The sequence below is a fragment of the Podarcis bocagei genome (assembly GCF_964188305.1).
Source record: "Podarcis bocagei genome assembly, chromosome: 2".
NCBI classification, from domain to species: Eukaryota; Metazoa; Chordata; class Lepidosauria; order Squamata; family Lacertidae; genus Podarcis; species Podarcis bocagei.
Window position 1 is genome coordinate 23,842,102 of NC_138126.1, and position 21,247 is coordinate 23,863,348.

At 46.0% G+C, this 21,247-nt stretch overlaps 2 protein-coding genes across 3 annotated transcripts; both read left to right on the forward strand.

Annotated features, from left to right (window-relative positions):
* The first annotated feature begins 797 nt into the window (after nt 1–797).
* TEKTL1 (tektin like 1) lies at nt 798–10,662 on the forward strand. 2 transcript variants are annotated; one of them, XM_081183019.1, is made up of 8 exons: nt 798–968; nt 4,313–4,892; nt 5,812–5,916; nt 6,851–7,049; nt 7,890–8,056; nt 9,045–9,140; nt 9,303–9,416; nt 10,405–10,662. In XM_081183019.1, the coding sequence occupies exons 2-8, from the start codon at nt 4,338–4,340 to the stop codon at nt 10,603–10,605; spliced, it is 1,437 nt and encodes a 478-aa protein (XP_081039145.1). In that variant the 5' UTR covers nt 798–968; nt 4,313–4,337; the 3' UTR covers nt 10,606–10,662. The 2 variants fall into 2 exon arrangements, with proteins under 2 accessions (XP_081039145.1, XP_081039146.1); XM_081183020.1 differs by having other exon boundaries at nt 800–968; nt 4,316–4,892.
* A 1,722-nt stretch (nt 10,663–12,384) lies between these two features.
* RPS5 (ribosomal protein S5) lies at nt 12,385–19,699 on the forward strand. Its single transcript, XM_081183653.1, has 6 exons — nt 12,385–12,540; nt 14,229–14,334; nt 14,452–14,661; nt 16,023–16,151; nt 16,395–16,493; nt 19,574–19,699. The coding sequence occupies exons 2-6, from the start codon at nt 14,230–14,232 to the stop codon at nt 19,640–19,642; spliced, it is 612 nt and encodes a 203-aa protein (XP_081039779.1). The 5' UTR covers nt 12,385–12,540; nt 14,229; the 3' UTR covers nt 19,643–19,699.
* Nucleotides 19,700–21,247: the final 1,548 nt, after the last annotated feature.

Here is a 21,247-nt window from a genome sequence, read left to right on the forward strand (position 1 = left end):
GGAATCTAACCCCGCTCGGATATTGGGGTGGCCTGAAGCAATATTTATCACTGGGTATACTTACTGCATTTCATTTTTCTGTTGACTGCACACTTCATAATCTCCCAACTGCCTATCTACCTATTTACCTACAACTCAGGATAACACTTCATGCACGTGATAAAGTAGTCTCTAGTCTGTGAAAGCTTCAACATATGATATACAGTGGTACCTCAGGTTACAGATGCTTCAGGTTACAGATGCTTCAGGTTACAGACTCCGCTAACCCAGAAATAGTACCTCGGGTTAAGAACTTTGCTTCAGGATGAGAACAGAAATCGTGCTCCGGCGGCGCGGTGTCAGCGGGAGGCCCCATTAGCAAAAGTGGTGCTTCAGATTAAGAACAGTTTCAGGTTAAGAACGGACCTCCAGAACGAATTAAGTTCTTAACCTGAGGTACCACTGTACTAGGCTTGCTAGGTTCCCCTGCATACTACAGGCAAGCTTTTGGGTTTGTTGCTGTTGTGTTTTAAACCGTATTTGCCACCTTGAGCTGCTTGGAGGGAAGAAACCAGATGCCAGAAACCAAATAGGGAATGCAGTAAAAGCAGCACCCAGACCTTGAGATTACGAGTCTCTGCTGCTTACATCGCGGTGCAAACCCTCCTGCTCTCGACGGCTCAGATTTCTCTGAATACCTAGGAAGACGAGCTGTTGCTCGTTCTCAAAGGCTTCTGCTGCCTCCGCTTATGTGAGGCATCTCTGGCAAGGCAGCGGCATTGTGAGGCGAGCACCTGCTGCCATGGCAACCAACACCGCTGAAGCGACAGGGACGGCTTGGCCTGTGCCAGAGAAGAGCCTGTTTGGAGGACTTCACCGTCCGCTTGGGTGAGGCAAGAGACACAGGCCTCCCATGCCCTCCTGGAAGGCTGGACCCGAGGCCTGTGCCCTTAACATTGCCCTAGAGATCTCAGCCTTATTGGACCCAGGTAAAGATAGCTCAAGCAGGCCCAGCTAACTTGATCTCCCTCTTCCCACCTCCATCATTCCCCACCGTGGACTCAGGCCAGGCCACGAGGTGCAGCCTCTCCTATTGCTCCATTTTCTAGGGGTATGTGGGGTATTCGCACTCGCAACACTGGGAACTGTCCTCATTAATACCCCCTTATTCAGTATTTGCAGGCTGCAGGTAAGACTGGGCTTCCCCCAGCAGGGAAAGAGGCAGTTTTGGGACACAAGGGTGAACTGGTTGGATTTTGGGTCTGATCCAGGCATAGGCAAACTCCGGCCCTCCAGAAGTTTGGGACTACAATTCCCATCATCCCTGACCACTGGTCCTGTTAGCTAGGGATAATGGGAATTGTAGTCCCAAACATCTGGAAGGCTGGAGTTTGCCTATGCCTGGTCTGATCCATCAAAATCCACAAAACTAGTTTACTGTATATTGTGTGATAAATCTGCAGTGTGTGTTGCAAGCTCTGGAATATTGTGGGATTTTGTAGTGGTAAAAGTGTCGGACTAGGACAGGCATAGGCAAACTCGGCCCTCCAGATGTTTTGGGACTACAATTCCCATCATCCCTGACCACTGGTCCTGTTAGCTAGGGATGATGGGTGTTGTAGTCCCCAAACATCTGGGGGGCCGAGTTTGCCTATGCCTGGACTAGGAGCTTGGAGGCCAGAGGTGTTTGCCCTGCCTGTGGGAGGCCCATTGAAATGAATGGATATTATTAACTCAGGTACGTTAATTTCAATGAATCTGCTCTGAGCAGGTGGCGAGAACCCAAGAGATGGCCAGGTCAGAGGCACTAATCCTTCTGAATACCAGTTGATGGAAACCACAAGCAGGAAGAGGGCTCTTTTGCTCAAGTCCTGCTTAGAGGTTTCCCCAAAGACATTTGGTTGGTCACTATGACAACAAGATGCTGGACTGGCCTGACCCAGCAGACTCTTCTTATGAAAGATCAAGGCTAATAGCAATGAGGACTCAAGCAATACCATTGCTTATCGTTTGAATGTGTGGAGCACATGACAGGCGGGGCAGATGCTTAAAGGACCTTGGACCAGTTTAATGGAATGCACAAGATTTTAGAGCTCAAGTTGCCACCTGCCACATCCCAAATGTTTAAATCAGATGTACAGTATTTTCATAGTTTTAGTCAGTGTTTTTTGGGGGGAGGGGGATGCAGGGGTACGCATACCCCTAAACATTTTGGAATCTTTGTACTTTTGTCCATTTACTGTATTTATTTTTCCCAATTTGAACTATAAAATGGTGATTTCTTGAGTCAAAATGAGAGTATGCTTAAACATTTTTTTAAGAAAAAAAAAGCACTGGTTTTAGTTGTTCACTCCCCAACCTCAAACCCAGATTTTGCTCTGTCTCAGATTCGGGTTCTAAGAATTTGAGATTCCCATCTCAAAATGTGAATATTCCACACCCACACCAACACAGAAACACACACGTACTTAGAAGAAGCTCAATTCCAAATTAGCATTTGCAAATGCTAAAATTTGGGACCAGGATTGGCAGGAGGCCGGGCAGGATTTCACAATTTTAGAAATGTTGAACACTTTTAATCTCCAGCTGACACCTGGGACTGAGCTGGCGTCAGGTGTTTTGAACGGTGTTTTATGGTTCGTAGTGACATTTGTACCATTGGGCACCACTGCATTTAGGGATGGGTGAATTTGTCAATTTCAGTTTCTCTTGGTTTCTCATTTTTCCAATCTCATGTCCAGTTCTCCACATGCCCACATCAGTTTGCAGTTCATTTGTTTTAAAAAGTCCTTACAGAAATTCGTAAGCATTTTGGCGTAAATTTCTCCAAACACACATATTGTGTATGTAGTTTTGTCTAATATACCTATTGTCAGGGAACTGACATCGGAGCGAGAGGCGAAGGGGAGGCTCCCAGATGATGCTGGTGAAGGACCCAGCAGCAGGGGGGAGAAACAGCTCAGTAGAGGGGGAAGCCAATCAGCGCAACACCAGGGATAAAGGGAGGCAGACGGGGGGAAGTGGAGAGAGGGCTCCAGGACTCTTCACTGGACATCAGTGAGGAGAGCCCAGGTCCTCCGCTACCCACGCTTTCCCTGAGCAGAAGACTCCCGCGCAGTGAGAGGAGGAGGAGACTGGGTGTCAAACAACTTTTATGTTGAAAGAGGTTCAAGAAACGCCCACTGACGGATTCTGCCAGTGACTGAGGCAGCCACGATGAGAAGGGGCTGTGCAGTCAGAAAGGTTTAACAAGGCAAATTAACCGAGAAAGGCACCAGTTTACGCACGAGTAACTCATACCTATTACACCTATCTTTGCAAATCAGTGTTCCCTAACATAGTTCATTTTTGTATGTTCTTTTCACGAACATTTTTTGTGCATTTTTTGTTCATTAATTACCCAACCATATGCATTTTTGTAAGGGACGCGGAAACCACAGAGCCTAGGACTTGCCAATCAGAAGGTTGGTGCTTTTGAAACCCCATGATGGGGTGAGCTCCTGTTGCTTGGTCCCTGCTCCTGCCAACCTAGCAGTTTGAAAGCACGTCGGGCGGGAAGGTAAACGGCGTTTCTGTGCGTTGCTCTGGTTCGCCAGAAGCGGCTTAGTCATGCTGGCCACGTGACCCGGAAGCTGTACGCCGGCTCCCTCGGCCAGTAAAGCGAGATGAGTGCCGCAACCCCAGAGTCGGCCATGACTGGACCTAATGGTCAGGGGTCCCTTTACCTTATGCATTTTTGTACACATTACTTATCTGGACTAATGCAAAATTTGGAGTAGTTGTGAATCTTGAAGGATAGCTAACTTTAGGTTTGCATTCTGTTTCCAAAAGTGCACACTGACAGGTACACCATTAAATGAGAACTGAGTAAGCTTTCTCTCCCATCCCTAAATACATTTTAAAAGGTGAATACAGTGGTACCTCGGGTTAAGTACTTAATTCGTTCTGGAGGTCCGATCTTAACCTGAAACTGTTCTTAACCTGAAGCACCACTTTAGCTAATGGGGCTTCCTGCTGCCGCCGTGCCACCAGAGCACAATTTTTGTTCTCATCCTGAAGCAAAGTTCTTAACCTGAAGCACTATTTCTGGGTTAGCGGCGTATGTAACCTGAAGCGTATGTAACCTGAAGCGTATGTAACCCAAGGTACCACTGTAGATCCATTTCCTCTCCCTCTCAATACAGAACACAATGGCATTTTTCACAGTCCCCCTCCAGGTCCCGTCCAACTTTGGCCCCACCACTTGGTAGTTTATTCTCGAACCGCAGCGGCATCCTGTCCCACGAAGTTGCAGCAGGATTGCAGAGTGATTTTTGCTCCTCTTCCTTGGCAGCAGCAACAGCCCCTCCGCCGCAGCCATGGGCCCCCCTGCCCACTTGGTCACAGGCCTGGTAGGTGCTGAAAAATGGCACAGGGACACCCATGCCACCGTTCACGAAACCTCCAAGCTGACGCAGCGCTGCGCGAAGGATGCCCTCGACCTCTGGTGTCCGCTCCGAGCCCCAGGCCAGCCTGAGGAAACACCGTATGAGAAAAAGACCAAGATCGACTCTTGGAAATTCAAGGTCGATGTCCATCCGACTGGAGAGGTGACAAGCAAGCCACCAGAGGGGCCAGGGGTGACCCTGTGGAGGAGCAAAATCAAACCCCCTCCTTGGGTGTGCAAGATGGCCTTGCCCTGCTGCCGAGACTACGCCACCCTCAAGAACAACGAGTATGTGGCCCAGTACGTCAGGGAGACGCGGCTGGTGGTGAGCCGCCTGCGGCAGGCTCTCCTGGAGATCAACGACCAGTTCAAGATGCTGCTGCGTTGGAGATTGCAGCTGGACTCCACGCTGGATCAAATCCGCCAGGGCCTCGTTACCAACAAGCAGAGCCAGGCCATTCGGGAGCACCGGCCGGAAGTAGAGAAGGTGAGACCTGCATCTCAACCCTGCAGTGAACCCATCCAGTGTGCCAGTGTGGTGTAGTGGTTAAGAGCGGTAGTCTCGTAATCTGGGGAACTGGGTTTGCTTCCCTGCTCCTCCACCTGCAGCTGCTGGGTGACCTTGGGCCAGTCACACTTCTCTGAAGTCTCTCAGCCCCCCTCACCTCACAGAGTGTTTGTTGTGGGGGAGGAAGGGAAAGGAGAATGTTAGCCGCTTGGAGACTCCTTCGGGAAGTGATAAAGTGGGATATCAAATCCAAACTACTACTCCTCCTCCTCTTCTTCTTCTTCTTCTTCTTCTTCTTCTTCTTCTTCCACTTACGAAAAACCCAAGGCTATCAGTGGCTACTCGTCCTGATGGCCATGTTCTCCCTCCACTGTCGGAGGCAATATGCTTATGCATGCCAGTTTCTGTTGTGCCCTGGTCCTCCTTGTTCGTTTCCTAGAGGCATCTAGTTGGCCACTGAGAGAACAGGATGCCTGGCTAAATGGCCCACCAGCCTGATCCGGCAGGTCCTTTTTACGTTTAGTCGACTCGCCCTGCATGTTCTCAAGCACTAGATCTCAAACAGCAAGTTTGCACGGCATTTATTGAATACCTGAGCCAAAGTTTTTATTTCTTCTAAACACCTTGCGGGGCTCTCTGATTCACCTTGTGCCCCCACCCAAAGCATATGGTGCTTCTCTGTACAGAACATGCTGCAAAGCAGGCAACACACACACACACACGGGCTGGGCAAGGTATTTATACATTGCCAAAAATCGAGTTGACGTCCAGATCGTGGTAACGGTTTCATAATATTCAATATGGCGATATACCGCAAATCACGATGTGTCCATGTGCTATGCAATCTGGTTTGCAACCATTCACCCACCCAACCTTTGTTCCTCTCCCTGGTATGTAGGTACCTGACAAGGTAGATGCACTGATGAAATGGGAGAAGGATGAGTTTCTGAAACAGAAAGCCAAGCTGGAAGGGATGATGGCAATGTCAGAAGATCATATGAAGGTAGGAAACAAGGCAGGGAATGAAGGCAGGGACAAGCCTCCACAACCTGTACAGGCAAGGGAGGCAGACCAGGTGGACACCAGCGTGTTAATATAATAATAATAAGAATAATAATAATAATACAGTAATAATAATATATATTATTATTTTTTGAATTTATATACCGCCTTATACCCGGAGGCCTCAGGGCGCTTCACAGAAAAGATCAACATAAAAAACCAAATATATATATAATCAAAATAAAAACAGCAACCCAATAACACCCCCTGCATACACAGAAGGGCTTTGCACTTGTAATTATTCCCTCTAAAGGGAAGACAAAGGAAATGCAAGACATTTTTTTCTTTTTAAAATAATTCTTACTGTTTTTTAGATAAACAAAAAGTTTAGAACGTTTTCAAAACATCCGGAGACACTTTTGTTTATTTGGTCTTAGTTGACATCCTTGACAAATATGTAAGCTTAGGATTGCCTCACTTTTTTGTTATATTGCTATATTTTGTATTCTGCTTTGGGGGACGTCTTGCTTTTCTTATAAAACGATTTTTAAAGCAGCAATACACGTACTGCTTATACAGCGCAGAGGCGGAATCCTATGATCTCAGGAGGTGAGGTAGCTTCATTACGTGTGCTGGGATTGGTAGTGCTGTGAGATTAAACTACAGTTCCCAGCATTCTTTGGGGGGAGCCATGTGCTTTAAATATACGGTGTGGCTGTGACCCCTAACACAGCAATTCAACATCATAACTGGATGGAATTGTCACCGCAGGAGGCAATTCGGAGAGGGAAGGAGTTGAATTGGAGTCGCTGCTGGCGGTGTGAGCTTTCTCCCTCCGCTGCACCTAAATGGCATGGCTCAGATTTGGGGTTGGAGGGGCATGGATGGAAGCTAGTTTCTTATCATGGTTTCTTCCACCCAACGACTTGTTGCAGGCACTGGGCACATGTCGGCAAACTCTGAACATGCTGTGCAATGAACGGGGCCGCGTTCTGGACCTGGTGCCACAACCTTTCCGCATGGTTCTCCTAGGGGCTGGGCGTGATTCCTGGCTTGGACTGAGCCGTCCCTCATCCCCCTGGGTGGAGCGTAACGAGACACCCATCCCTAACCCCATTGCAGCCTTCACACCAGGTAAGGGAAAAAACCCTCCCCAGCTTCCATAAGGAAAATTATTTACAATTCATATTACTGTACTTGCCATTCATTCGTTGGGCGGACCACATAAAAATGAGGGGCAGTGCTTGTCACTGGCCCCTCAAATATAATAGGTTGGCCTAGATTTGCATGCCAACAAAGGTCCGTATACTTAAAGCTATGGTTTCCCCAGTAGTGATGTATGGAAGTGAGAGCTGGACCATAAAGAAGGCTGATGGCCGAAGAATCGATGCTTTTGAATTCTGGTGCTGGAGGAGACTCTTGAGAGTCCCATGGACTGCAAGAAGATCAAACCTATCCATTCTGAAGGAAATCAGCCCTGAGTGCTCACTGGAAGGACAGATCCTGAAGCTGAGGCTCCAATACTTTGGCCACCTCATGAGAAGAGAAGACTCCCTGGAAAAGACCCTGATGCTGGGAAAGATTGAGGACACAAGGAGAAGGGGACGACAGAGGACGAGATGGTTGGACAGTGTTCTCGAAGCTACCAGCATGAGTTTGACCAAACTCTGGGAGGCAGTGGAAGACAGGAGTGCCTGGCGTGCTCTGGTCCATGGGGTCACGAAGAGTCAGACACAACTAAACGACTAAACAACAACAACAAAGATTTACATAGGCTTAACTTTGGTACTTTATAGCTCCAAGACAAAAACACAGAACTGAACTGGAAACTTTCCTTAAAATAGGAGATTATTTAAGGGGCAGTGTCAGAGAATCACCCACCGGCAAAGGGAGGTGACTGGAGCCGGGGTATCATGCACCATTTTAATGGAACCAACAAGCCAGATTTTAGAAGCATTCCAATTTCCTTTCCAGAGTGTGCGGCAGCTCTTGAGGATGCCCGGCGCCTCACCTCTCTTACCAAGGATGTGCTCCAACAGATGCAAAAGGCCATCAATGAAGCGCAAGACACCCGCAATACAGCCCACACCACCATTGAAAACAGCCTGCAGGGCAAGAGGGATGAGACTCTCTGTCATAAGGTAAAGGGAGACCCAACATGCTGATAAATTGGCTGTGTTAAACATGAAAGTATTCTTGCATGTGCATACAGAACCACATATTGGCTTGAAACCCTGCTTTTTAACCCTAAGTCTCAGCCTCAGTGGATGCATCTGTGAAACATGTTTATGCAGCGCTGCTCAAAGTCAACAAAGCTGTTCCCGCCTTCTCAATTAAACATGCCTTTGCAACGCAGATATTTGGCCACTGCTCTCTCTCTCTCACACACACACACTCAAACTTCTTGCACAGCAGTTACAAAACGTGGTGGGAGCCAGTAGCTCAGGGCCCAAGGAGGTGTGATAATGATCCATGTTATTAGACCTTGCATGCTGTATCTTTTGAAAAACATAAATAGCAGGCCTAGGGACCCCTGAGATGTGTCAGGACTGGCATGGGAGAAGCGGGTCGGCTTTCACCTCTACCACAGTCCCAGTCAGAATCTCTCCCTCTCACACACATCGAGTTGACTTAAAAACATTATCGCAGTTTCTCTTTAGAGTCCTGCTGAATTTGCATTGCTCTTGTACACCGCTTTGGTATTCTGTAATGTTTAGCGGCATAATAATATTAATTCACCCCTTTTCCAGTCATTAGATCAACCATTTAATGAATAGGGATGAGTGATAACCCCCACCCCCTTCAGCTGACTTGCATGTGTCTCTGTGTGTTGTGTGTATGAGCAAGTGTGGGGTGGTCACCCCCACCACTGCCATGTCCTTGGTGTGTTGATGAAGAGTGAATGCAGCCCTCAGGCCAAAAAAGTTAGCCAGCCCTGCTGTAAGGTGTGAGGAGTTTGTTGTGTTCTCAAGTAGCAAAACTTAATAGTCGGAAATTCGTCCTCTTTTTTCTAATTGCTCCTACTCTTTACATGCTTGCACACGCATTCTCACCTTTTCACATCAACAGCACACTTGTGTTTCCAAGTAATCTAGCTCAACATCTCCTTCATTGTTTTCTCTTTGGTAGGAACGGCTTGACATTACTCTGGCAGGAACTCGCAGCACCCTGCATCGCTGCCAGCGTTTCCAGCATGAGATGCGTGTTACCCGGGGCATGGCCTTGGTGAGCAGTAAGAGCTGGGAAGCGCCAGTGCTGTGGGTCTTCACATTCCGGTTCCCTCCAGCTCCGCCTGCTTGGAGATTAACTGGGGAAGACTTGTCCTCCCCTTTCCCTCTCCACCCCCGCGAATCCTCCTTTGATTCTGAACCATTTTTGTATCCACAGGGTCCTGAAAGTAGCAAGTACCTGGAGACACGGGAGAAGCTGACACGGCCAGTGGTGCAGGTGTACCAAAGACATGTAGGAACACAGCTGCCTGAAGCTGCAATCCTCAACCAGGTAGGATGCCAGTAGGGACAATGAGCAGGCCTTTGACGGCAATATAACTGGGGTGGAGAACTGGATCTGGCTGGTGGGTCACATCCTTATTCCCTGCCCCCCCCCGCCACATCTTCTACAGGCCAACTTTGGCTGATAGACGGGTTTGCCCACCTGTCAGTTATCTGACAATGATGTCGGGTGACCTGTTTTCCTCTGCCTGTGTGGCTTGAACTAAAACCACTGCTGGCAAAGGGAAGTGGAAGCACTGATGACGAGCTGATTGCTGATGCTTGCAAAAATTAGTTGACTCTCTTCCTAAAGCTGGAACCTTATGCAGGTAAAGTGGTACAGATTAGAGATGGACAATTGCCTCTTGTTTGCCTGCATGGGCATGTTTGTACAGTGGTACCTCAGTTTAAGAACAGTCCGGTTTAAGAACAATTTGATTTACAAACTCCGCAAAACCGGAAATAGTGTCTTGGTTTGAGAACTTTACCTCGGTCTAAGAATGGAATCAGAACAGTGGAAGGGCATGGCGGCGGGAGGCCTCATTAGGGAAAGCGTGCCTTGGTTTAAGAACAGTTTTGGTTTAAGAACAGACTTCCGGAACGGATTAAGTTCGTAAACCGAGGCACCACTGTATAGGCTCCTGAATTTCTGGAATGTAGTCTACTGTTGAAACCATTGCTCCCACCCATTTTTGCTGCTGGGCCCATCTCCCACTGGCATGCAGTCCTTAGACTAAAAAGGGCTCCCTGCCTATGCTGCATGTATAGGAATTGGGCTATTTCCACTATAGATGTCTACTCACAAGAAAATCCTACTGAGTTCAATGGAACTTACTGCCCAGGTAAGTGAGTCTAGGACTGGAGGCAACACTGCTAAATTGAACTATCTGTACAATGCAAACCCATCTTTTGGATGGGAAGCTGATGGGTGGGGACATCTTCCCTGACTCCGGACTACCTGCTTACTTGTCTTTTTCTGCCTTTGTCTCTCTTTGTAGTCCACGGCACAGTTAGATCGCTCTATAGTAGAAACAGGGGAGAACATTGATCAGCTCAAAGCCACCCGGCGTTACCTGCGCAACTGCATTCACGACAAGCAGACGGGCTACCACGTGGATGGCAGCATTAAACGGCTGCGGCAGCGCCGCATGCTTCCACGCACTAACATGAATGAGGTTCTTGACTTGGTCTACAGCTAAGGAGCAGAGCAAATGCATGGAGAGATCATACAAATAAAGAGCTGAACATGCTAGAAAGGCCCAGTATAATTTCCTCCCAACTGGGGATGAGGGGAAATATATGCCTGGCTGCAGTCACACAATAGAGAATCTAATAATACAGCATTTTAAAGCTCAATCATTATATATACATATATAGAAAATGCAATCCCAGGTTTTTAGAGGGGAGCATGATTTCATGAATGACAAGAATAAGTACTTTTCTATTTGAGAATCGAATCAGTAAATCCAAATCTGTCACTAATAAACTTTATGTGTTAAATATTAAATATACGGTCAATGCTGGAGCATCTTGTGTAAATGGAGTCTTTGAATTCTCTTCTTCAGGAAAAAAATCTCACCTCCACTCCCACCAAGTACTTTACTTAGGTATTGGTATCAGTTAGGAAGTAGGAAGAGACAAAGATCTGAGTGTACTAGTGAGAGGAGGGGCCCTGTTTTGCAAGTGAGCACAAATGGACACTTTGCCATGGGCCTCTTCGATAGATCAGGTTGATTTTCATTTAACACTGGTCTGCAGTAGGATTCCTCCAAGGGAAAGGAGTCCTCTTGTGAGAGGAACAGTTTACGGTAATCTATTCACTATGAATACAGCAAAAGACAGAAACCGAATCTGTTAAGTCAGAGATGTGTTGGTGGGGACAGATGTCAAGTATGCAACTACCTGGAACGGTAGTAGTGGCTGATAGGAAGCAACAGTAGGTTTCACATGCATTTGTGCCAGGCAGCAGGATGGCAGTGTCCATCAGGGGTGGTTGGGCAAATGCAATGAGACAGTCTGGCCATTGTAGGGCATACCAGACTGGGTACAACCCGAATATGGGGAGGACACATTTCCCCAACAGCTCAGAAGTAAGCCTTTATTCAGATGGGTGTACGTATGTAGGGTAGCACCAAGGGGAGGAGAGAGATGAATATATTCCAGCGACACATCTGGGCAGCATAATAAATGGAACAGTTTCAGCTGGTCTGAAATTAATACTGGGGGTTTATTGGGTTGCTTTTATTTTGATTATATATTTTGTGGTTTCATATTTTGATTTTGTTCTGTGAACTGCCCTGAGACCTCTGGGTATAGGGCGGTGTGTGTGTGTGTGTACATAGACATGTCAAAGCATGGTCACCGAGCATGCCATGGCTCTAGTGCAGGGTTTCCCAAACTTGGCTCTCCATCTGTTTTTGGACTACAATTCCCAGCATCCCTGACCACTGGTCCTGCTAGCTAGGGATGATGGGAGTTGTAGTCCAAAAGCCGCTGGAGGCCCAAGTTTGCCAGTACTCTGAGACACCAAACAGCCGTCCCACTGCAAGTGCCTACTGCTTTCTTATAGGGCTCCCCGCCGCCCGCCATGTGCTTGTCTCGGAGAGACTTCGAAATCCGGCCTTCGCCGACTGCCCCAGGGATAAGCTGCGCTTCGGTTAAAATTAACAGTACGCATGCGCCATCTCCCGAAACAACGCGATAAAACGCACCGGAAGCCCCGCCGGAGAGACGGAAAAAAAAGGTTAACTTGTAGAATCTCTACCTATATTCAGAGGTGCCAAACAACAAACAAACCGCACAACCGAACATTGGAAGCGTGACAAAACGTCGAAAGACGGGGTGGTTTGAGGGCAAAATATAAGAAAAACAAGGTAAATTCCCTCAACAACCGCTTCTTCCGCATCCAAGCTGCCATTTTGAATCGGAAGTAGAGCGTGGTCACAGGCGCGCGTGCGCGGAACAAACCATGCGAGAACTTGGTTCACCGAGAGAGTTTGAGAACGTAGCCGCGCATGCGTATGGCGCGCCGGAAGCCGGTAGCCCGTGCATAAGACTCTGGGTAACCCCGCGCGTGGCCCTTTTCTGCCTCTGCGAGCGAGCGGGACGCGGGGAGGAGAGCGAAGCGCCTCCATGTGAGTTTCTACGGAGGGGGAAAAAAGGGTGGAAACCGGAGTCTTATTGGGGGGCAGTGAGGGGGGAAGGCTATCAACCGGCGTAAAAGGCCAGAAAAAGGCCTCTGGGGGGCCGGGAAAGGGCACGTGGGGCGGGAGGAGGGAGGCGCAGAGAAACCGAGGGCGGAGGTGAAGCCACTGTACGGGGAGGCCCCGCTTCAGATCCCGCCTGACTGCCGAGCTGGCCACGTGGCCGCTCGTCACCCCTCGGTGCTGTTCCGCAGGGTTGTTGTGAAGGAGGGAGACGGAGGACCAGTTGCGCCTCCCTCTCTCTGCTCCTGGGGGTGTGCGTGATGAGTTCTATTTCAGCAATAGTCGTTTTAAGAAGGAAGGGCGAGCGAGCTTGGCTTTCTCTCATCTGGCCTTCTTTAGCTGATTCTTGCATTGCTGTGGGTTGGACTGGATGACCCTTGGGGTCCCTCCCAACCATAAAATTGTGCGATATGCTTCAGCCAGACTAGCAAGTCGTATTGAGCCCCACCAGTTTTATATGAGGTCCACTTCAAGAGCCCTCTCTTTCCTCCAGCACTTCACAAATGGGAAAGTAGGCCCGATTTTGCAGATCTAGTCCCCACTTTTGCTTAAGAAAGAAAGCTGGAAGGGACCAAGCCTGCAGTCATACACTTTTGACACTTTGAGCAAAGATAGCATTTCATTTCTTTTATTTGTTGCACAAGTCAGCCTGCGTTGTCTCAGTTGCATTATTGCAAGGGTTTGGGGTGCCAGATCTTCACATTCAAAATGAGGGTGTAAAACAGTGTCCTAACTTTCTAGACAAGAATACAGGAACATTACAGGTAGCTAAGATGATGGCCTCTGTAAATTGTTTCACTGCAGCTCCCATCAGCCCCAGAAATGATGGGAGCTGAAGTTGATAAACATATGATGGGCACCATGTTGGCCAATTTTGATGTATGTATTTCTTTATTTTGGAAATTGCTTGAGTGGTGGATCTAATAGTGAGCAAGGTATCCCAGATTTGAATGAAAGATCATACAAATGTTGAATGCAGGATGTAGCTCACATAATTGATACCTACCCAAACCTGTGCAAAAGTCTTGAAGCTTGTTCTGTGTCTTCACATTGATGTCCTGTGTATCAGTAAAGGGTGACCACTCATAACTTTCATGTGCATAAAGGTACTTGACCCTGCTAACAAAAAAAATCACTTTTGTATGGCAGCCAGTACAGGTTCAGTTTGCATATTCTACCAAAGCCATTGAAGGGTAAAGGTAAAGGTACCCCTGCCCGTACAGGCCAATCATGTCCGACTCTAGGGTTGTGCACCCATCTCACTTAAGAGGCCGTGGGCCAGCGCTGTCCGGAGACACTTCCGGGTCACGTGGCCAGCGTGACAAAGCTGCTCTGGCGAGCCAGCACAGCACAGCACACAGAAATGCCGTTTACCTTCCCGCTATAAAGCGGTACCTATTTATCTACTTGCACTTGGGGGTGCTTTCGAACTGCTAGGTGGGCAGGAACCGGGACCGAACGACGGGAGCTCACCCCGCCGCGGGGATTCGAACCACCGACCATATGATCGGCAAGTCCTAGGCACTGAGGTTTTACCCACAGCGCCACCCGGGTCCCTTCATTGAAGGGTAGATTGGGCCAATTCAGGACCTAATAGCTATTTATTTCACCTGTAGAATGACTGACTGGGAGACAGCCCCTGCTGTGGCAGAGACCCCTGATATCAAGCTGTTTGGGAAATGGAGTACAGATGATGTGCAGATCAGTGACATCTCCTTGCAGGTATGGAATGAGGTTGTAAACAAACTGGGCAGAGCTCTAGGACAGTGTTGTCTTCCGGCGGAGTATGAGCTTGCACCCCTGCTTGTTTCCTAATACTTTTTCCTTATGCTTCTTTAGGATTACATTGCAGTGAAGGAGAAATATGCCAAGTATTTGCCACACAGTGCTGGGCGCTATGCTGCCAAGCGCTTCCGGAAAGCCCAGTGTCCTATCGTTGAGCGCCTCACTAACTCGATGATGATGCATGGACGCAACAATGGCAAGAAGCTCATGACTGTGCGCATCATCAAGCATGCCTTCGAGATCATCCATCTGCTCACAGGAGAGGTGAGTTAGACACGGAGCAGAAAAGCTGTCTGTGGAAGTTGACATATTGTGAGATGGGGTTTTGATCCTGGAGGCTAGAGGGAGAGGAGATGGATAAACGCCCACCAGAAAGAAATAGCTGATGTGACGAGGCCTAGCTATGCACATTGAAGCAAAATTTAGGTATAGTTTTAGAAAACTTTAGTTGACTAAGAAATGTGTTTTAGTCATCTAAAGAGTAAGTGGATGTTCTTTCTACTCACTAGTAGTGTGTTTTGGGAAGAAAAGCCCAGTATGTGCTCATTCAGAAGGCAAGCAAAGTTTCCTTCCAACCCATCAGACACTAATTGTGTTGACTGATGTGGCCCATTACATGCTTCCCATTATTTTCAGTGCAATGCAAAGTAGTGTGTTTCTCAGAATATGTTCGGCTATTTGTTGAGGTAAAGGTTTTAATCCATTCCCTAAGGTCCAGCGAGATACACGGATTGCTAAATATGTATGTTGCAATCTTATTTTCCCACTTGACAAATTAAAAACTATCAAATCAAATTGGTTCTGACTTGCATCCACTTGTACTTATAAGTGAAATTGTGGATTTTCTAATACAAATAAGTGATTTGTTCCTAAAATCAATCTCCATTCTTGCAAGGTTTCCAGAACTGCCGTAGACCTACCTGGTTTTTGGTAGGTTTTTAGCAGGTGTTAAGCAGTTAGCATTTTCACAAGTCTTTTAATTGTAGTATTAGACAAGGTTTCTACTACCAAGCCTTCTGGATATGGTAGGGTGAAAATTCAGCTCCCCAGAAGTACAGAATTGCATAGGTTTGTATTTACTGGGCTATCCTGATTTGCTGTGCATCTTGTGTTTCCTGTATTCTTAGTAATACTCTTATATACTAAGAACATTTATGTGAATTAACATTTGGGCAGGTCTCCCATTCACTTGGGATGAAATTTGCAGGTTTTGTGGATGGGCTTACAGGATTCTTCTCAGTTCCTTGAGTATATATTACCTTTGTTCTCTAGCCTTGTTTTTTTTTTGTTTTGTTTTGTTTGTTTTTAGTTTGGAGGAGTTGTGTCTCTCATTGGAGGGATTGTACCAGTGGTAACTGTAGAATAGTTCATAGACCAATTTTATTGTCTAGGAAGATGGGAGACCTTGTCATTAACTTCCTGTAAGTCATTTCTGGTATATGAACCTAGAATATTTTTTGCTAATCTTCACTTGTGTGGGCTGTGTCCATTATACAGAAGGGGAAAGTGAGTCTGAAGAGATGTGTCTTGTATAAGTCATGACATTGGCTGTTGTTAGAAGTTGTATGTTACTTCGTGGAGTAGACTGTAGTTGCAGCCTTAACCTGCTTGTATCTTTTTTACAGAACCCCCTTCAAGTCCTGGTGAATGCCATCATCAACAGTGGCCCTCGTGAAGACTCTACCCGTATTGGCCGAGCTGGCACAGTGAGGAGACAAGCTGTTGATGTGTCACCTTTGCGTCGTGTCAATCAGGTACGGGATTGTCCTGTAAGAGTTGTTTGACCGTGGAATGAACTCCCTTGGCAGGTGGTGGTGGTTTTCAAGCAGAGGTTGGATGGCCATCTGTTGGGGTGTTTTAGTCAAGATCCCTGCATTGCAGGGGGTTGGACTGGGTGATCCTCAGGGTCCCTTCCAACTCTACAGTTCTGTGATTAAGGAAGAGCGTTTTCTCAGCTGACTCTGCATGCCAATGTAATCTCTGTCTCTCCCCTGCAGGCTATCTGGTTGCTCTGCACTGGGGCTCGTGAAGCTGCCTTCCGCAACATAAAGACCATAGCTGAGTGCCTAGCAGATGAGCTGATCAATGCAGCTAAGGTGAGAATCAACTAATAGCAAGTTCCTTCAGTGGTGTTTAAGTAGCATCCTGACAGTGGCACATTCTAAGCTTTTTTTTACTGTTGTTCTTCTATTTTTTTTAATATTTTTTTATTGATTTTACAAAGTTTTTATAAACAGTACAAACAAATAAAAAGACAAACAAACATGTATAATTTCATAGCCTTTTTTTCATAAACCTCACTTCTTGGACTCCCCCAAACCTCCCCTTTCTACATCCCAATTTCCAAAATTATTTCAGCAAATCCTAAATTTAATTTTATCAAATATGTTCCTTCTTATTCTTTTCTTTGACTTAATCTTTTGTCGCTGTAATCTCCTTTTCTTTCTCAAAACCTCGACATTTTAGCATTCATCAATTTTGTAATAATTCTTAAGATAGATTTTAAATTTCTTCCAATCTTCTTCCGCTGTCTCTTTCCCTTGATCACGGATTCTGCCAGTCATTTCGGCCAATGTCATATAGTCCATCACCTTCATCTGCCATTCCTCCAGGATGGGTAGATCTTGTGTCTTCCAATACTTTGCGATGAGTATTCTTGCTGCTGTCGTAGCATATATAATTGGCCGACAATGCCCAAGAGAAAGGCCTCTGGTTTCTTAGGGAAGGTACATTTAAGTACCTTTTTCATTTCATTATATATCATCTCCCAGAAAGCCTTAATCTTCGGGCACGTCCACCAAAGGTGATAGAAAGTACCTTCAGTTTCTTTACACTTCCAACACTTGTTGTCGGGCAAATGATAAATTTTTGCTAGCTTGACTGGGGTCATGTACCACCTGTAAATCATTTTCATAATATTTTCCTTTAAGGCATTACATGCCGTAAATTTTATACCGGTGGTCCATAACCATTCCCAGTCCGCAAACATAATATTATGACCAATGTCCTGTGCCCACTTAATCATAGCTGATTTAACTGTTTCATCTTGTGTATTCCATTTCAGCAACAAGTTATACATTCTTGACAAATTCTTAGTATTGGGTTCTAACAGTTCAGTTTCTAATTTTGATTTCTCCACCTGGAAGCCAACTTTCCTGTCTTGTTTATAAACCTCCATTATTTGATAATAATGGAGCCAATCTCGTACTTTGGTTTTCAATTTCTCATGACTCTGTAACTTGAATTTATCTCCCTCTTGTTCCAAAATTTCCCAATACTTTGGCCATTCGGCTTCCATATTAAGTTTCTTCAAAGCTTTAGCTTCCAAAGGCGATAACCATCTAGGGGTCTTATTTTCCAACAAGTCTTTATATCTAATCCAAACATTGTATAACGCTTTTCTGACAATGTGATTTTTAAAGGCCCTGTGCACCTTAACTTTGTCATACCATAAATATGCATGCCAACCAAATGCATTATTAAAACCTTCTAAATCCAAGATATCTGTATTCTCGAGGAGCATCCACTCTTTCATCCAGCAAAACGCTGCTGATTCATAGTACAGTTTTAGGTCCGGCAGGGCAAATCCCCCTCTTTCCTTTGCATCCGTTAATATTTTAAATTTTATTCTGGGTTTTTTGCCCTGCCAGACAAATTTCAAAATATCTTTCTGCCACCTCTTGAAACAGTCCATCTTGTCAAGAATTTGCAATGTTTGAAACAAAAATAACATTCTAGGCAATACATTCATCTTAATAGCTGCAATTCGGCCTAACATTGAAAGTTTCAGATTTGACCATGTTTCTAGATCTTTTTTAACTTCTGACCAACATTTCTCATAGTTATCTTTAAACAGATTCAAATTCTTAGATGTCATATGAACCCCTAGATACTTCACCTTCTTAACCACCGTCAATCCTGTTTCATTCTGGAACTTCTCCCTTTCCGTGACTGTTAATTTTCCCCCCAAAACTTTTGTCTTTTGTTTGTTCAGTTTAAATCCGGCCACTTGACCAAATTCATGAATTAACTCTAGAACCCTTTTTGTACTAGTGTCTGGCTCTTGTAAAGTAAGTACTAAGTCATCTGCGAAGGCCCTTAACTTATAATGTTTAGCTCCGACCTTTACTGTTGTTATTCTAGTGTGTGGTTAATTAATTTCCTGTTTTGGAAGCTTTTAAACTCCTGCTCCTTAATTTTGAAAACATATTTTCTAGTAGCGTTGTGTTCTTGTGTTTTATGTTTTTAAGTTTTATGCAAGAGCAGCGTTTCCCTGAAAGGCAGTGTAGGAATAAGTAAATTGTCACTTGGAAACCAGCAGCAGGGTTTTCAAAGCCAGATGCAGGGATGGTAAATGGGGCTCTCATTATAACCCTAAGAGTGAATTGGTTTGTGGCGACAGTTGTCCTAAACTGCAAAATATACAAGTGCAGTACTCCTTGAAGATTTTAGCCGCAAGTTGCCTAAGAGATGCCTTGTGCAGCAGTAGGGACAGTTCCTGAAACTGAGATATTGTCACAACAGCCCACAGTTGCTCTAGGTCTAGCTGTTAACAGCATTCTCAGGCACAATAATCTGTTGTAAAATGATTGCTTGACACGCAGCCTGGTATTTGGCCCAAAAAGCTTACGGTGTTGTGGGATTGAAACCAATAGCTGAAATGGTATCCATTACAGTGGTGCCTCGCAAGATGAAAAGAATCCGTTCTGTGATTCTCTTCGTCTAGCGGTTTTTTCGTCTTGTGAAGCAAGCCCATTGAAGGATTAGCGGCTTTTAGCGGCTTATCTGCTGATCGGATCAGCTGATAAGCGGCTTAGAAAAAGGGGGGGAACCCCCGCAGGAACTCGCAAGACATTGTCGTCTTGCGAAGCAAGCCCATAGGAAATTTGTTTTGCGAAGCACCTCCAAAACGGAAAATCCTTTCGTCTAGCGGGTTTTCCGTCTTGCGAGGCATTCGTCTTGCGGGGCACCACTGTATGTGTATATGCCAGTTGCTGCAGCTATTCTGTAGCAACTCCTTCGGCTGTTCATTGGAGGGGTGACTGTGTGAAGGTGTATGTGACTGGAATTGCCACCTATTGGGAAGACGTTATTTGAGCAGATTGCTTCAGGCTGAGCTTGGGATCATGCTGCTGTGTGTGTATGTCTGTGTCTCACGGTTGCCTCCCATTTCTAGGGTTCCTCCAACTCTTACGCCATCAAGAAGAAGGACGAGTTGGAGCGTGTGGCCAAGTCCAACCGTTAAGAGCTGCTGCTGCTGCTGCTGGATATCCAAAGCAAATAAATTCTCATTTTCACACTGTGTTGCTTCTCTTCCTTGCGATCCACCTTCTTCTGAAGCATGTGGAGCTATGACCAAAAAGAGGATCTGTGTTGTGATGTAGCAGTTTAGAGGCAGCAATGGCTGCCAACTTGGATGGCTTTAAAAAAAAGAGGATTGGAAAAAATCATGGCTAAAACTGTCAGGAACTGCTAGCTATGATGGCTGTGTGGTACCTGACACACTGTGTGCCTCTGAATGTCAGTTGCTTGAAATCACAAGTGGGGAGAGTTGCTGTCACACTCAAGTCCTGCTTGTGATCTCTCTACAGCCACCTGATTGACTACTTGGAGAGTATGCTGGACAACATGGAACCATGATAAGATCTAGTTTGGCTGTTGTGTTCTTAAATAGATTACAGCAACAACCAACCCAGAACACAGCTAAAATAACTGAAACACTTAAAGCTAGCATAAACTGCACCCAACGGGAACTTGGTGCAGGAGTAAAGCACCCCTAGATTGTGATTAAAAGCCTGGGAGAGAACAAGATGTTCTCCTTATCATTTGCCCTGAAATAACATAGCGCAGGCCACCAGGTGAGCCTCTGGCTGGGCTACCACTGACAAGGTCTTCTCCCTAGCAACTGCTCAAGTTAGACACCTGGAGAAAGGCCTCTGGTTATCTGCTGCAAACCACCTAGATACCTACTTAGTAGACTCCAATTCGCATTTTGCCCACTTCTGTTCTAAAGGAATGTGGAAGAGTTGCTGTTCCCTGGAGCTTTCTGTCATTTTCATATCAGCAGGAGCAGAAGAGTTAGGTTACCTTGTTTGTTTTACTCCCAGTCAGGGATAAGTTAGTACAGCTCAGACCTTTATGCTCATTTGGAATGCCATCCTTTGCTGCAAGTGATCCAGTCTGTGGACATTTTTCATTTCCAGTTTCTCTAGGAAGGCTGCATTCAGCTTATTTGTGTTCATGACCTGCAGAAGGTTTCACAGGTCAGTCATGCCTGCAAACCACACAAATCTTGGGTTTTGAATTGCATCCAAACAAACTTATCTCCTTTCTGTAAAACTTGGTCTTGCACTAAGCAAAGTACAACAGGGTTATTTGTTTAGAAAGGGAATTCCAAATATGTATGTGTTTATTGATGTTGGGTGTGCATCCTTCGTCCAAGTGTACTAAAAAAATTCCACGCCAAGCAGAGTTTTACTTCCCTAAAGAATTTTTCATTCCACTTCCTGTGTTTACAGAAGTGACTTTGGCATGGTAAAAGTTGGGAAAGGGCTGTAACTTAGCGGTTCCAACACCTTTGTATCCAGAGGCCAGGTTTAATCTTTTCTTAAATTTGCAGTTCCAAGATGAGAGATTGCATTGCAATTTGGTGCACATAAATACAAGTTGTGAAATTTAACAAATGCCAAAAGATTAACAGGTGTCTAAATTGGAGGCCCCCTTTTGAGCTTGAGGCCCTGGGCCGAAGAGCTATCCACATCCCCTCCAATCAGCCTCTACTTCTGTACATGGTGGCCAGTTAGCTAACATGATCATAGTTACAGGTCTGTGGAGCTATCTAAGCTGTTTG

Coding starts and splice junctions, on each gene's coding strand:
- TEKTL1 (XM_081183019.1), top strand. CDS start 4,338: ATGGGCCCCCCTGCCCACTTGGTCACAGGCCTGGTAGGTGCTGAAAAA. Junction 5,917..6,850: donor TGTCAGAAGATCATATGAAG/GTAGGAAACAAG, acceptor GACTTGTTGCAG/GCACTGGGCACATGTCGGCA. Junction 7,050..7,889: donor CATTGCAGCCTTCACACCAG/GTAAGGGAAAAA, acceptor TTTCCTTTCCAG/AGTGTGCGGCAGCTCTTGAG.
- RPS5 (XM_081183653.1), top strand. CDS start 14,230: ATGACTGACTGGGAGACAGCCCCTGCTGTGGCAGAGACCCCTGATATC. Junction 14,662..16,022: donor TCCATCTGCTCACAGGAGAG/GTGAGTTAGACA, acceptor TCTTTTTTACAG/AACCCCCTTCAAGTCCTGGT. Junction 16,152..16,394: donor CTTTGCGTCGTGTCAATCAG/GTACGGGATTGT, acceptor TCTCCCCTGCAG/GCTATCTGGTTGCTCTGCAC.